This window comes from Mangifera indica, chromosome 10 (genome assembly GCF_011075055.1).
Source record: "Mangifera indica cultivar Alphonso chromosome 10, CATAS_Mindica_2.1, whole genome shotgun sequence".
NCBI classification, from domain to species: domain Eukaryota; kingdom Viridiplantae; phylum Streptophyta; class Magnoliopsida; order Sapindales; family Anacardiaceae; genus Mangifera; species Mangifera indica.
The window spans coordinates 7,693,627-7,708,578 of record NC_058146.1 but is presented as its reverse complement, the minus strand read 5'-3'; the positions used below and the strand labels follow the sequence as shown (position 1 = coordinate 7,708,578).

Sequence of the window (14,952 nt, the reverse complement as noted above, 5' to 3'; positions counted from 1 at the left end):
ATTTCTTGTATCCCTTATCTTGCGCTTACCTCTCAAATCAAAGTTTAACGTTCCCACTAAACTTTATTTCTCATTGATCTTCTAAATTTTGCGCCTACACTCTTGAAATCAATATTGAAAATACTTTAACCCTTAACTCACCCCCAAATTGAAGTTTCACTTTCACGCTAGAAACTTTAGTGGTGCCACTAAACTTCTGGATTATATTCCTAACAATACAATAATTCATCCAATTACAATGAAAAAGCCGATAAATATTGATCTTCTTATATGAATTTTATAATATTTTTTGCTCGAATTTTTAGTGTGAAAATTCGGATACAAGAGTTTCAGGTATGAACAAATTGCGGTTTGGGTTGGCTGATTTGAGACAGGTAAAATGTTATTTAATTAGGTGGCTTGGTTATAATTTAGTCCCCAGAAAGTTAGTTATTTCATATAGATCTCTCAAATTATGGTAATTTTATTAATAACCTTTTTATTCGTGAAAATTATTTAATTTAAAAATGATATTTTCGAATAGAATAAAACAAGTGGACATAACTAGTCAGTTGGCTATTATTACCAAATCGTGGGAAGGATGCATCAGCATCCTAAGTACATTAGTCGTCGTGGACGTCGATTTCAGAAGCATAATGGATTGTAACAATCTAATAAAATCCCATGTGACGGTAACATTGTTTTGTATATAAAATGCCTCTACAGATATATATATGAACAAGAATAAAAAAAAATAAAATAAGGAAACTGAAAACGGAAAGCCCAATTGATAGACAAATTTGAAGAACCAACAAAAAGAAAAGGATGAGAAGAGAACCACATTGGGAAAACACAACACAATTTTCAACACACTTCGATCATTCATACCATATCACTATACCATTTTGATAATTTCAAATTTCAAAACCATCTACCTGCTGAATTTCCCTTGTCGATTCAGAAGAAACAACAGTGGCATCGCCTCCCTGGGATTTTTTCAATTTTGCCACGAGAACCCACATGTTAGCAAGTTCATTTTCTAGATAAGCTTCTCGTTTCTTGGATTCTTCAACCTTTCTTTGAAGCTCGGTCTCCCGTTGATCCTTCTCTGCAAGGGCAGCTTCATAGGAAAGCTCTCGCTCTCGGCTTAGCGCTAGTTCTCTCTTGAGGTCCGGTGATGCAGCTTTATTTTGTCGCATGTACTGACCACTGTCTCTGCGGCCATTTCGTACCGTACTTGTTTTACGCTGGGTCGGGGAACTCTTTGCTGCTGCCAAATCAGTGGCTAGTCTCTGGTTATGGTTCATAAGCTTAGCAACTTCTTCTGACAGTGCCTTGAGCTCAACAGCGGCAGCTGAAGCTAGTCCTTTGGCATATGTACTCTCCTCTGCTAATTTCTGGTTTCGAAGTTCTAGTTGTTCTTTTGATTCGGTTAGTTCTGCAACTTTCTGCTTTAATTCTTCAATCTCAGTTGCCTTAACAAGGAAAAAGCAAACAATCATTAAAAAATTTGAGATGCATGCCAGCTTAAATCTATAAAAGCCATCCCATATAATTCATAGTGCAATTAAGGATGGCAACAGAGAGGGGCAAGGTCGAATATCCTATTCCTTGTCTCCATCTCCGTCCCGTAGGAAATATCAATCCCCGTTCCTATTATGGGGACGACAATGATCCTCCATCCCTTACCCATGCAAAGGAATCCTCTTCTCATACTCTTTAAACATAATATAAATATATTAAACAACAAAATTAATTAAAACTAAAACCAACTCACTATTTCAAATGTCACAAATAACATATACTGACCACATTAATATGCATAACAAAAAATATAAATAAATTTGAAAAATATAAATAATTTAAAGCTATAAAGATATGTTAATATGAGAATCTCCTCTCTGTTAGAGTCGGGGAGAGCTGGAAACCTTAAATTTGGACCGAAATTTTCATCCCTACGTGCAATAAACTAACGACGACACAAACTAATTAATCTCAAGGCCATATATTTTTTAGCTTGCACTTTTTTGACAGTAACTTGCTTTGGATCTATCGTATTTTCCAGCATTAATTTTCTCAAGGAAGTTACTCAAACACAAACACTTAATGTAAGCAGGATTACAATCCAAGACCTATTAAAAACCACCAATTTATACAATAAAATGCAATTAATGAAATTTTAGCAATACGTGAAGGTATTATTAGTTGATTGATGATTCGATGGAATCATTATGAACAATTATAACCGTTGATTGTGGCCTTCACTTATTGTTTACATATTATCTTTATTTAATTATTATGATCAACTACTTTTTCTCTTTTGTCAGAAAACAGTGGAGAGAAACACATGTGATATGCGTTTTCAGTTGAAGAACTAGCAACTTACATTTTGAAAGAATAAAGAGGGTGCAATACCTGTGCTCGTGAAAGCAAGTCTTCATTTGAATCTTTCAAGACAGCAATGTCTTTGTCAATTTGAAGCTGTTCCTTGTGGAAACTCTCAGTGAATCGTTTCGAATAATTGGCTACAGGACTGAAATTTCTCAGCTCTAGTGCATCAGTTAGCTGCAGCTTTAAGGAAGAAATCATTTCCTGTAATCCTTCACATTCGCAGATCTGATTGAATGGTAATATGTCAACTTACAATTAGCTGGTAAGCTTATTGCAAAATAGACAAAGAAAAATCTGCAAAAATTCATGTATACATTAATTAAATGTTTTTTTACCTTTTGATTAAGCTGCTCTTGAATTATACGATTATCAGCAGCTTTGACCTGAAATTAAAATAATCTTTAGTTGTCATATAAAACTAGAAAGAATAGATGACAACAATTAACAGGGGCTGAGGAAAGGAAGTTTCACATAATTTCTTTTATCCTTTAATCAATTTTTTTCGATTTGTGAACTTCAGAATAATTTATTAAGGCTACTGGAAACAATATTCTTGAGCCAAGATATAAAGAAGATTGATCACCTCAAGTTCAAAGGACTTCTCATTTAGTTGTGCCACCAGCTCGGCAATAGACTGCAGCATACGGGAAAGAGAATAAAGACATGCTTCAGAGAGAGACGAGTGAGCATAGGAAAGATCTAGTAAGTTAAACTTACTTGAGATACTTCAGAATTATCCATTGTGTTGTGTGAAGCCATGATGGAATCAGCAATTTGCTTTTCAAGCATAGAAATTTGTTCATTCTTACCCTTGATTTCGTGTCTCAACTTCTTGATCTCCACCTATGTAAACAAGGACCATGAGGTTTAATATTTTTGGTACATCATAAGCAGATCGTGGAAAAAGAATACCTGAAGTTGTTCCTTTTGGGGATTTTTAGCAGCCTCCTCAGACAATCGCTTCAGAGCACTTGAATGAAGAGCCACTTCTCCAGACAGAATCTTCTGCTGTTCCCTCAGAAGATCAATCTGATCAATTGTTTTGATAGTAGTCTACAACAAACAGGGCACAGAACTTTAGACCTATATACAAAGCATTCTCATCAACAAAACTGGATCAAAATCTGTAAACTCAGAATCATTTAGGAAAGGAATTTGAGCAGGGGTTCTATTCTTGAATCTCTTTTGTATCAAATGTCTACCTCTACATTTGTAACTCTAGCCCTCTAAATTAGTTATTTTAATTAAAAGCGGTGAATCAACTGAATGAAACCACCTAAATTGAGAAATAGGATTGTAATGCCAACTTCAGGGGAGAAACCAGCTAAAAACAAAAAGGAAAAACCATATCACTGTTTATCAAGAGGAATAGCAATAGAAAGCACTGCTGATACTGTAATCATTTGAGTTATACTATATTTCACTGAAACAAAACCCTTCCCCAGCCCCATGTGCGGGGCTGAACACTTTGTATCTGCAATTATGTTATTGCAAGTGTTTTGAGAGATGATAATAAATTAGCAAAATGCACAGAAAAGATAGTTTTATCTCTGAGAGAAAAATCTTAAAGCAGTTTAGGAGAAAAAATTTCACGTACCGAAAGTGTCTCAGGTCCAAGGAAACTGTCCTCAGGAACTTCTCTGTCCAGTCTAACCTCAGAGAGTATATCCGCAGTTGGAGAGATTTCTGTAAGTAGAGATTGAGAAATCCTGGATTCTGCATGAAAATTTGTACTCACACCTTGAGGTGTTGAAGGTGTGCTATTAGACTTATTTCCACTTGATTTATCACTGGTGCTAGTCAATGGCCCCAAGCTACTATCTCGTTTCTGATCAGAATCATTTAAATTTAATTAGCTTTGAAACTGGCTCGAGGTAAAGTTCAAAAATGAAGAACAAAAGGAGAAATTCATTCGAATGTTAATGACACAGACTCTCATGATTCATGAATCTCTTCATATTCAAAATGAAAATTAGAAAGAAAAAGACTGCCATTGGATATAAACTGTTAAGATCAATCTTTGTAACATTGATGACTACCAAAGATCCATGATACACATACCCGCAGCTTTAACCAGTTGAGCAATCCATGCTTCCGGGTTCTTTTCTCCTCCTTAATTGTATCATCTGTAGCTTCTGAATTTCCTTCCAGAGAAGCAAACAAGTCAATGTTTTCATCATCCAAGGCCAAGTCTCGCCTTCGGTGTGGGAGGTATGCCAGCTGCAGAGTTTAAGTTACATAAACATAATCAGATCAAAGAAGGACAAACACTCAATATCCAGCGGAAATGAAATCGTGAAAACTATTATCAATAAATTAGAATTAATACAAATAAATTAGACTTCAAATGTGTAACAGGTCAAACATAAATACTAAAAAACCAATTTAAGTAGAATCAATCACAACACCTCTTCTTCTCCAAAAGAATGTCTTCTCCTTGGACCAGGGCGGTGGGGAAATCTTGTTGATTGTGAAGCTTTTGAGGAGACCAAAATTAATTTGGTCAATCTCTGTATTCGGCTCAATAAAGCAGCTTTTGCTTCTTCTTCTTGTTCCAATCTAGACTGCAGCTTGACATGACCATCTTCTAGCTTCACACAAGACAAGAACACAAAATGAATAATAGAATGTCATTCACACCACTTTCTTTTCAAATATAAAATGTGTCAAAGTGATAATATAACTTTTGGCCTCCAACTAATTATAGTTTTGGCTCTACCCATGTCAATTAGGTTATTATCACTTTTTGAAATAATGCATAAACGGATCATCACAACATGTTTATGTTGATATGAAAGTTGCAAATTGCTGTTCGCAATATTCAACAACATTGAAAAGAGAAGATAAAATGAAGTAATAATTTAAAATTCACTTTAGATACATTGACCTCATTTACTATTCCTGAAAAACTGTCTAGAGTAAGGCATGCTCAGTTTCCACTGTTCAGTTTATATCATATATCCTCAAAGTGCTCTCTGAGCCTCAATCATCTTTACGCTGTGCTTTTGGCAACCTTAGTATATTAAACACAATTTTGAAACAAAGGATGATATATGGTCTGTGGAAGCACCCAATAAATCTAGGAGTTTTTACTAGAACTAGAATTTGAAGTAAGCCTAATACAGAAGGACAACATTCTGCTCTAATGTAAGCCTTTCTTATTTTTTGCATGAGCTCATAACAAACAGGGATTTCCCCTTCTATAAACATTTAAAATTTTGTAATATAAATAATTAAATAAACAATGAAACATGATTTATCCAAAATATCTGTCATATATCCCTGTAAGCAAGACTTGCAACAAGATTGAATAATAAGTTGACTAGTTCCTTTTCAAGCGTAGCCCATAGGCATACCTTCTGCTTTAGGAGCACAATATCGTCTCCCTCATTATCTTTGAGTTGAGGAACTGTTTCAATACCCCTCTTCAACTGTTCTAACTCTTCCTTTAAACTCTGTATCTCGTTTTGATATTTCTTGATGAGTGATTTCTCATCAATAATCTGCACATTCATTTTAGTACTCAGTCACACAGAAAAACCTGAGAGTTCATATTTTTGACATCCTTATGTTGAGGTAAATACCTTGTTTTGAGACGCTTGAATTTCAATGTGCTTTGCACGGTGTGCAAATTTCAATGTATTATGCGTTTCTTCTGAACTACTTGATGAAGGAGTGACTGTGCAAATGAGCTGAAATCCCAGATATCAATGATAATGAACAAAGACTGTAAGGGCAATGTATTATATGTATGTCCATCATTCACCCAAATTCATGCAAGGTGTATTATCAAAAAAAAAAAAAAAAACTGACAGGACTTACAGATACACGACCATGACCACTTAATGAAGATTGTAGGAGCCGGGTTAATTTCGAATCCCTGTATGGTACATGTGCGGCCCTCCCATCTGTTAACTTTGAAATAACCTATAAACAATCATTAGTTGTATATCCCAAGATAAGTTTGTGTCCAAACTCTATTTAAGATTATAATATAAAGCAAGGCACTGTATAAAAAAGTAATATATAAGTCAAATTTCAATAAATTTAGTGTTATAAACACCAAATAACTGAGATTACTGTTACATAGCATAATACAGTATTTTTCCATTAAATTCCAAGAACTAATAAAAAACATAAGCCTCAAATACATTAATAAAACTGTCTGCTTTGTTTAGCACAAAAAAATACAAGAACAATCAACGGTACCAGCATCAAATCCATAAATATTTTTTAATGTGCACATGCATATATTCATATATAAATTACACTACATTGTATGTGCAGGGGAAGATATATATGTATTTATGCAGTGAATCATTTATTTACTGACAAAAGAGGAAGCATTTAGATGTCCCATAACATTCAAACTATTGACATGGCTAGAAAAATATCAGTATACAAGGCCTCACAGTTCCAAGAGTTAGCAGGCTTTTATTAATATAAGATCCCTCTTTCCGTCTCACACCAACAGTTTCGGCCTTTGAGCTCTCTGAACCTGCCAGATCGATGAGGTGCTGCAGGTATAAGTAAAATTTTGGAGAAGTTAAAAAAAAAATCATAGATGCCAAATGACATGGCAATTAGAACATTATACTGAAAGCAATAAAGTAAAAAATGAGGTTATTATTGAAAATATCAGTAATAGGTAGAAACTAGAAACCTAATCATGTAAACGACAAACAACTAAAGTTGATACCAGGGATAAGGCATTAGAAATTACCAATTGGGACAGATTTACAGCTTCACCGGAACTATTTTCTCCACATGGGCTGCTCTCTATCGTCTACACAGAAAGAGAAATTAGTTTGTAGGCAGAAGATCAACATGTAGTAGTGCATAAGAAAACAGTGACAGGCATATGAAGTGTTTATCCCAATACGCATTGAAGAGAATACCAAAGTAAATATTGTATGACTCCGACTGCTTAGTAAATTGAAATTTGTTGACCCAACATGTCTGTGCTCTGTAGTCAAAAACCAACATCTAGTTACAACGCATGAAATGAATAGTATCATTTTAAATAGACCATTGATTGTAATGGCATCCACAATCAGCTGACAAGAAATGCTAGCCAGCTTCTGAAAACACTCCAGAGAATTTCAAAATACAATATATTGTTGAATTCATTCACCTCTGAATTTTTGCCTCTTTCTACAAATAATGAAGTAAGAAATAAGTCTTACCTTCTCCAGCTGCTATGAGGGAAAGGGCATGAGCAGGAGATAAAACAACTTCTTCCTTTACACCTTCAACAAACGTTCCCTAAAACCGTCATTCAAAAAATAAATTAAAACATTTTCCAACATTTAAGCAACTAAGAGTTGAATAGATTGAAAAATAAAATTAAAAAGAGATAAACCCATCACAAAGATCAGTCCACATGCTCCAATAGAGAAAATCCATAGACTAAATCTTGTGCCATTTTCTTGCACAGGTACCTAATATTTAACCAAATGTTATACCGTAAATGTTCTAATAAGAGTGCCCGAAAGGATAGTGCTGTATGACATGACATGAATAAAAGGAGGATAGAGAGAAGACATAAAAAATTATGAAGAGGAGAAGAATAAAGAAAATTATGGGAGAAAACCAATTTTCATGGTACCACTTAATCAAGTCAGCAATAAAACATAATGCCTGCTTTTGTGGCCAAAACCAATTTAAAAAATAAACCTCTGCTTAAGAATGATTCCTTCAATATCAACATAAAAAGGAGAAAACCTAAGTTTCCAAAATAAAGACAATTCTCACAGTGCTACTAATCAAAATTCCTGTAACAAATAATAACCCTCAAGTTCCAGATTCAGTATCAGATATTATTGCATGAAAAGTCAGCCAGGCAGCAAGACCGTTAAAAAGCAGCACATGATCATATGGCACTCAGGCATCCCCAAACAGCCAAATTAAGGCCACCTTAACCAGTGTCTTTATCCCAACCAAGCCAACTTAAAAGTTGTTCCAAGCAGAAAGCTGCTGCTGAATCCATCAATTCATCCACATTAGTCACTCATACGACTTTCCACTGCTACAGTTGTACATGACCAAACATAGTTTTAATAGAAACTAGCTTCAAACACGGATTACATTAGGATGCAAGATATGAGACTCGAATCTCTCATTGTAAAGTATGGGCTTTTGATGTGGGGTGTATATGGCTTTTGACTCTCTAATCTCAACAACTAGTTCTGAGGTGTGGTTCAAATTCGCAACAGATTCTCCTAAGGTTTATAGCCACTATCACATCTCTCAGTTGCAATCGTGCGGTGTGAATGGTAACGTTGGTATTGTAATATTCATCTGATGCTCACAAAGAGTTAACGCACAACCAGTCTGCATGGGTGTTAAGACTGTAAAACGTGGTAACATGTTAGAATCTCAAGTGTAAGATATAAAACTTGAATCTTACATCGGAAAATATGGACTTCTAATGTAAGGTTTTTATGGTTTTGGGTTATCTAATTTTAATAGTTAGCTTTTGAGATGAGGTTCTTCTAAAATACACAACAGACAATAACTCCAAAACACTTTGAACGAAAAAAAACCTTAAACACGGTAAAAATCCTCAAACCAGAAGCCAAACACTCAAAATCCAGATCTATAAATAGTTTTTGCGCCTTTGAGACAAGTACTTTTGCCTAATCATCTGCAAAGTGCTGATTCTTCTATGTGATGCCATCCAGTAGATCAACCATACACAAACTAACCTGCTCTTCCTCTTCCCCCTTTGAGCACAAGCAAGTGAAAGCATCACGTAAAAGCCCAATCTCTCCACCACACCACACCACCCCCCCCACCCCCCCCCCCCCCCCCCCCCCCCCCCCCCCCCCCAAACCCCAAAAATCAAACCAATCAGTTAAATTCATAGCTTGCAGTGCATTGTAAGTGCAGTTTTTCAGTATGCCCAGACCATTTCCAGAATATATGGAAATATATGAAGATGACTACAAAACGCTTTTAGTACCAGGTACAAAGATAATCCACAACACTTCCACTACTTGATACAAAGATAATCCATAACACTTCCACCTACTATCAGTTACAAAGATAATCAATGAAACTTCCACCCTACTAACTGGTGAGACAGTAAGGTGTCAAACTAGAACAAAGTAGTTTACTTGTTGAACAAACTATCCACCAAAATCTCCAGAAAGTTGGCATAATAGCTTCAGAGGCTCAAGAGGCAACAATGATTAATATGTCATACTCAGAAAATTACTAAATGTACAAGGCTCAACAAAAGTTTGGGTTTACATAGTGACATTCTTGCACTTGGAAGCTGTGACAAATATTCTTACATTTCCACTTGAACAAGTAAACCCGAGCACATCCCTTTTTTATGTCATAGGATCATTACCCCTATACAACAAAAATTAGTTCTACTCCAACCAGAAATTGATATGTAGCCTGACATGAAAGCCCCAATAAATATCTAAACCTGATAAACTGGGGACCTCTTGTACATTACTTTGATACTGCCTTCATGAATTTTTTGCCAATGTTAGATGACAAGCATCCAGAAGGCATCTGTCAAGATGGTTGAATCTATGGCATGTGACAAGTTCATCATTCAAACCAGTACACCACATATTTCTTAAACTAATTAATTCATGTCAACACCAAAAGCCACTGCCCACTTAGCATATCAACTCACATTATAGCTATTGCAGACTCCTTGCAATCAATTCATGCCCTTATACAAGTACCAGGCACATTGATACATGACACAATAATCCCCAGCTTAATCTTGAAACACACAGTCCTCAGTCACTCCCAACTGTTAGTCAGTACATGGAAGTGTCTACAAGAGAGATCATAATACCAAGATGACAACTGTTTTAATTTGATTTTTCTTGTGACAGACTCAAAATGTATCAAACTAACACAAGAACACAATAGACAAAAATTTCACCTATGTAAAGCAAAACCAAATTGTAAAACAACGTGATAAAGTTTTTAAAATCCATGAATTTTCCTAGGCCCTAAGATAATAATCCACTTACTATTAGCCCCTACCGTCTTCAATTTTCTATGCTTAATGAGTTCAACAATGAAGCATGACACAATGAAGGTGCCAAAACTAGAAGCAATGAACAAATAGCATCATCATTCATAATGCAGTTATTGTCAGATTTAACAAAAGGTTATGGCTAAGATACATATAAATAAGTACCTGAGAATCCTCTCTAATTCTTAAATTTTGTCCAGCTGGATTTAACAAGTCATTAACAACCTGAAAATTCAGAAAACCTTATAGTATTGTAATCTCTCTGAAAAGTTGAAAAAGCAGTTAGGGAGCTAATTTACATCGAGCATTAGAAGCAAATAATAAGCCAGGAAAGAGTGCAGCATCATTGATTAAATTTATAAATGAGAATAGAAAGGAGATCACCTCATTATAGATCTCCAAGTATGAAACTCGAAGAAGAAATTCTCGATTTGGAGTCTACAGCATGCATCAACTATGGGAATTAGTTTTATAACAACAGGGAGAGAAAGTTGCATGCTTCAGTATTTCACATAAAGTACCTCTTGAATAATACTAAAAGCATCCTTTACTGCCAACGGTATAATTCCAGGGGACCTCTGATCACCCTGCCATTTACAAGTTAGCATGTAAGCACAGGAGTAATATATAATAAATCCAAGCTGATAGTTCGATTAGTCACAACATAACAAACTTATTCACATCACTGAACCATATGATTTCCAATAAAGGCTTAAATTTGTATAGAAATCTTTGGATAGCATGACTTATTACAAACATGATAATTCAATATGTTATATTTGCTAACCTCAGTAAATATATAAGATGTGGTATCTTTTTGCCAAGGATCGGCATATTGAATTTCATTTTTAAGCACAATGAAGATGCAGAAGTCAGGTAACTTATAAGAAGTTATCAACATGCATTGTGTGAATCTACGCTTCTTCCTACCATGAAATATAATCGATAAGAAATCATGAAACAAGGGAGATAAATCCCCTTATGTAGACAAGATTAAATATATCTGTAAAGTGGTGTGCCATCATCAAATCTTACATGCATCGTATGAGTCTTCCCACTGCTGGTCACGCCATATGCAAAGATGGTGCCTGAGAGAGAGATAACAAAAAGTCAATCCACTCTAAACTATGGCCACATAAATGATTTAGTTAAATAACAATTGCACAACTAATGCAGATAATTTCTAATGAATGTGCTTGCATTTTAATAAAAGTGTCATTACTATATCACCTAAGAATCAACTTAGGCCCTTGAGAGTAACAGTATAAGAGGTCGACAAGGCAAGCCTAACAGAACACAGAGAGCATATGATGCATATCATCAACCGGGAGTTAGTCTTTTCCAGCCACAGGCCCTCAAGCATAGAAGATGTTAGGCAGATAGTGAATTTGGACCTATTAGCTATAAGGTACAAATCTGCTATCACAAATTTTAAAATTCAAGACCATGCACTCTTTGATAAGTGACAGTACATCAATGCACCTTCAACCTCTCAAGATGTTTATTTTATATTTGGTTATTAAATTTATGGGAAGAAGAAAAATTACTCCAAGCATTCATAACTTACACTTCTATGAGATGATACAATCACAAACAAAAGAAAAGGAAACTTTTTCTGACTCATTAAATAATTAAACTCTCAAGATGGAAAGGCAAAAAGAATTGTGACTTGAATACATGTAACTGAACATTGCAGAGGTTTATTGCTCTAGAATAATTAATCATAGCAGCACCAATAATGACCCAACATGAATTGAAAAGGTCCATGACGAAATTTCATAACTTTTATGAATAAGCAAGGAAGCAGAGACTAATCAAAAACTCAATGTTTCCAAAATGCATGCAAAAATTTCATAAAGTTCACATAAGCTATAATAATGTGGAAAATGGTTTGCCAAGATTATGGATCTTCAATAATTACCATTGATGCCTTCCATTGCACCACCGACAACATGCTGAGCAGCAACATCATAGACATGGCGTGTAGTGGTTGTAGGGCCAAATACCCGATCTAGAAGCATTAGGAAAGAAGAAATGAAATGAGATTCTGAATCTTAAAGAAAAGACAACAATTGATAAATGCATGACATAACACAGTAACACTAATGTTTAGCCTTACGAAGACTGTGTTTTACCAATGTAGACAGAAGGAATCGTCACATCACATCCCAAGTCATACCCATACGTAAACTACAATATAACATGGAATAATGATGATAGTACACAAACAAACTACCATACTACAATTCCAAAGGCATGCTTTGTTTGAAATTCATGAAATGATGAGAAATTTACATGAATGTAAAAGGTAAATGCATAACATTATCAGTTCAGCACAACTTGTAACATTGATTCTTGTTTATAAAATCTGAATTTTCTACTAAATTACAGTTGCATTTCCTTGATACACTGAGTAACTTTCTTTAGTCTAGTTTTGCACCACAAATTGACCCCTAGTAAGCATATAATTCCACAAAACACTATAAACTCTATACACAATTTACCATACGCATACGCTATCAATGGATTATGTTCATTCCGCACAATAGTTTCCCCGTCTGCGTACCACGCAATCTCCTCACCATGACGAATCTCCCTAGGACTACACATTCAACAACCGCAGTTAAAATTTCAAGCATTTTTTAAACAAATTATACTCAGTTCCAAACATGTGCCAAGAGCACATTTTAAGATACCTAAGTGGCCGGAACCGAACAGTGACTGTAACATTTTCTTTGGAAGTCAAATTCTCAGTATAGAAATACCGAGGCTTACTTCGTGCGGATGAAGATGCGGGAGAGCTCAGACCATCTATAGATGTCTCTAGAAACTGCTTGGAAGACGACGTCGTAGAAGATGATAGAGAATTAGCAGCTTTAGAATTGCTTGAATCCACTATTTTCGATTTTGATATATACTTTGACGACATTGCTTCTTCACGTCAGTTCTTCAAAACACTGAAAACAAAATAACTAAATTGAATTAAAAATAATAACACAAATAAGAAAATTAATTTACTCGATTCACGCGGATCTTTATAGAAAGTGAAAAGGCAAATAATGAGATAATTTTGAGTTGACCTTCTCATTTCTAAGATTTTTAAAACTTATAACTCTCCTTCATTTTTTCGGCTTCCAAACAAAAAATTTACGCGCAGAAAAAAATAAGAAAACAAAAGTAAAAGAAAAGTTCGAGCTGACTTTCTCATTCAGAAGACACCTCATTTTTTCCTCTCGTCCACTTTCTCAGCCACCAAACAGAATTAAATAAAATGTAAACTATAAATTTTTTAAATAAAAAACAAATGAGAACACTAAAAAAAAAAATTTCCACAAATAAATTAACGAGTTTCGAGAGCAGCTACATGGCAAAATTGTAACAGAGACTTCAGCAGTATATATATTTCTACCTTCAAAACACTTAGTTCCAAAGAAAAGGGAAGTGAAGAAAATTAAGACTACAAAGAAAAAAATCGCAATCCTGTGTGGGTAAAATGAAGACACAATCTTATATATAGATCTGAGAGAAACAAATTTTCAAATGTTTAAACAAATAATAATAATCACAATCAATTCATAATCATTATCACTCACCAGTCATGAAGTAGATAGAGAGAGAAAGTGAGATTTTTTCTGTTTGTTTGATTAGAAAAAAATTTACGTATATTTTTGTCCTTGTTATTGCTTGGCTTGGAAGCGATGCGATATCGTTGATGAAAAGGCGAAAGGCATTCTCAATCCATAGACCAATCAATCCAAATGTGTTTAGATAGAGAAAGAAAGGGCGGAAAGTAGAGAGAGAGAGAGAGAGAGCGAGAGAGAGACTTGACAGGAGCACTTTTGCAAGCTGGAGGAGAGAGAAAAAAAGAAAGTTTAAGAGTAAATAGTAGTGGTGGGATTGTGCAATTTTGCAGAATAGTTTGGGTTTTCCAGTCCAGTTAGATTTAAATAGAGCTAAATTTGATCTCAATTTGATTTTACATAATAAAATTTGAGTTTAAGTTTAAGTTATTGAACTTGTAAAAGTTAAGTCTAAACTAGATTTAAATTCGGTTTGAGTTGTTTTAAACTCAAACTTTTAATTAATTTGTTACTAAAATGACATCATTTTAATACATATTAATCAAAATAATATCATTTTGTATCAAAATTTTTAATTTATAAATTTGACGAGTAGCTCGAACTTAAACTCAAACTTGAGTAAGTTTATATATGAGTAATTTATTTTAAACTTATTCAAACTGAGTTTAAATTCGAATTTAAATAGGTTTGGTGTGAATCCAGCGTTAGTTTCCATGGAATTTTGTAAAAGATGATGGTTTCTTGACTTCACTAGAAATTATGTTTCACATTTTTGTACCTTTTTCTTTTTCTTTTTTATTTTTTTTAAGTTGTAAGCTCAATTAAAGATTTCAAATGAGGTATTTCTTTGTTAAAAGTTTACGAAAAACCATTTCTTTCATGTGTGGTGTAATTGCTTTTGTGCCCTTGGTTAGTTTTCAAAATTACATATTTAACCTAAGACAAGTTTGCCAAAGAATTTGGTCAAATTTTTAACTTAAATTACTAATTTAG

The 14,952-nt window shown here is 34.4% G+C and overlaps 1 protein-coding gene across 4 annotated transcripts; it reads right to left on the bottom strand.

Annotated features, from left to right (window-relative positions):
• Positions 1–622: 622 nt before the first annotated feature.
• Positions 623–14,227, bottom strand: LOC123227739 (kinesin-like protein KIN-7K, chloroplastic). 4 transcript variants are annotated; one of them, XM_044652855.1, is made up of 24 exons: positions 13,972–14,227; positions 13,075–13,335; positions 12,883–12,980; positions 12,300–12,389; positions 11,414–11,466; positions 10,900–10,965; positions 10,763–10,816; positions 10,544–10,603; positions 7,557–7,635; positions 7,269–7,336; positions 7,094–7,156; positions 6,783–6,887; positions 6,193–6,297; positions 5,955–6,062; positions 5,727–5,873; positions 4,779–4,961; positions 4,432–4,590; positions 3,968–4,198; positions 3,283–3,423; positions 3,088–3,213; positions 2,954–3,004; positions 2,706–2,753; positions 2,395–2,595; positions 623–1,454 (listed from the first exon to the last, which is right to left on the bottom strand). In XM_044652855.1, the coding sequence occupies exons 2-24, from the start codon at positions 13,305–13,307 to the stop codon at positions 894–896; spliced, it is 3,030 nt and encodes a 1,009-aa protein (XP_044508790.1). In that variant the 5' UTR covers positions 13,308–13,335; positions 13,972–14,227; the 3' UTR covers positions 623–893. The 4 variants fall into 4 exon arrangements, with proteins under 4 accessions (XP_044508790.1, XP_044508791.1, XP_044508792.1 ...); XM_044652856.1 differs by lacking the exon at positions 13,972–14,227 and adding an exon at positions 13,788–13,928; XM_044652857.1 differs by lacking the exon at positions 13,972–14,227 and adding an exon at positions 13,459–13,474.
• Positions 14,228–14,952: the final 725 nt, after the last annotated feature.

Coding starts and splice junctions, on each gene's coding strand:
- LOC123227739 (XM_044652855.1), bottom strand. CDS start 13,307: ATGTCGTCAAAGTATATATCAAAATCGAAAATAGTGGATTCAAGCAAT. Junction 12,981..13,074: donor GTTCGGTTCCGGCCACTTAG/GTATCTTAAAAT, acceptor TTGAATGTGTAG/TCCTAGGGAGATTCGTCATG. Junction 2,754..2,953: donor AGAAGTCCTTTGAACTTGAG/GTGATCAATCTT, acceptor TTTTAATTTCAG/GTCAAAGCTGCTGATAATCG.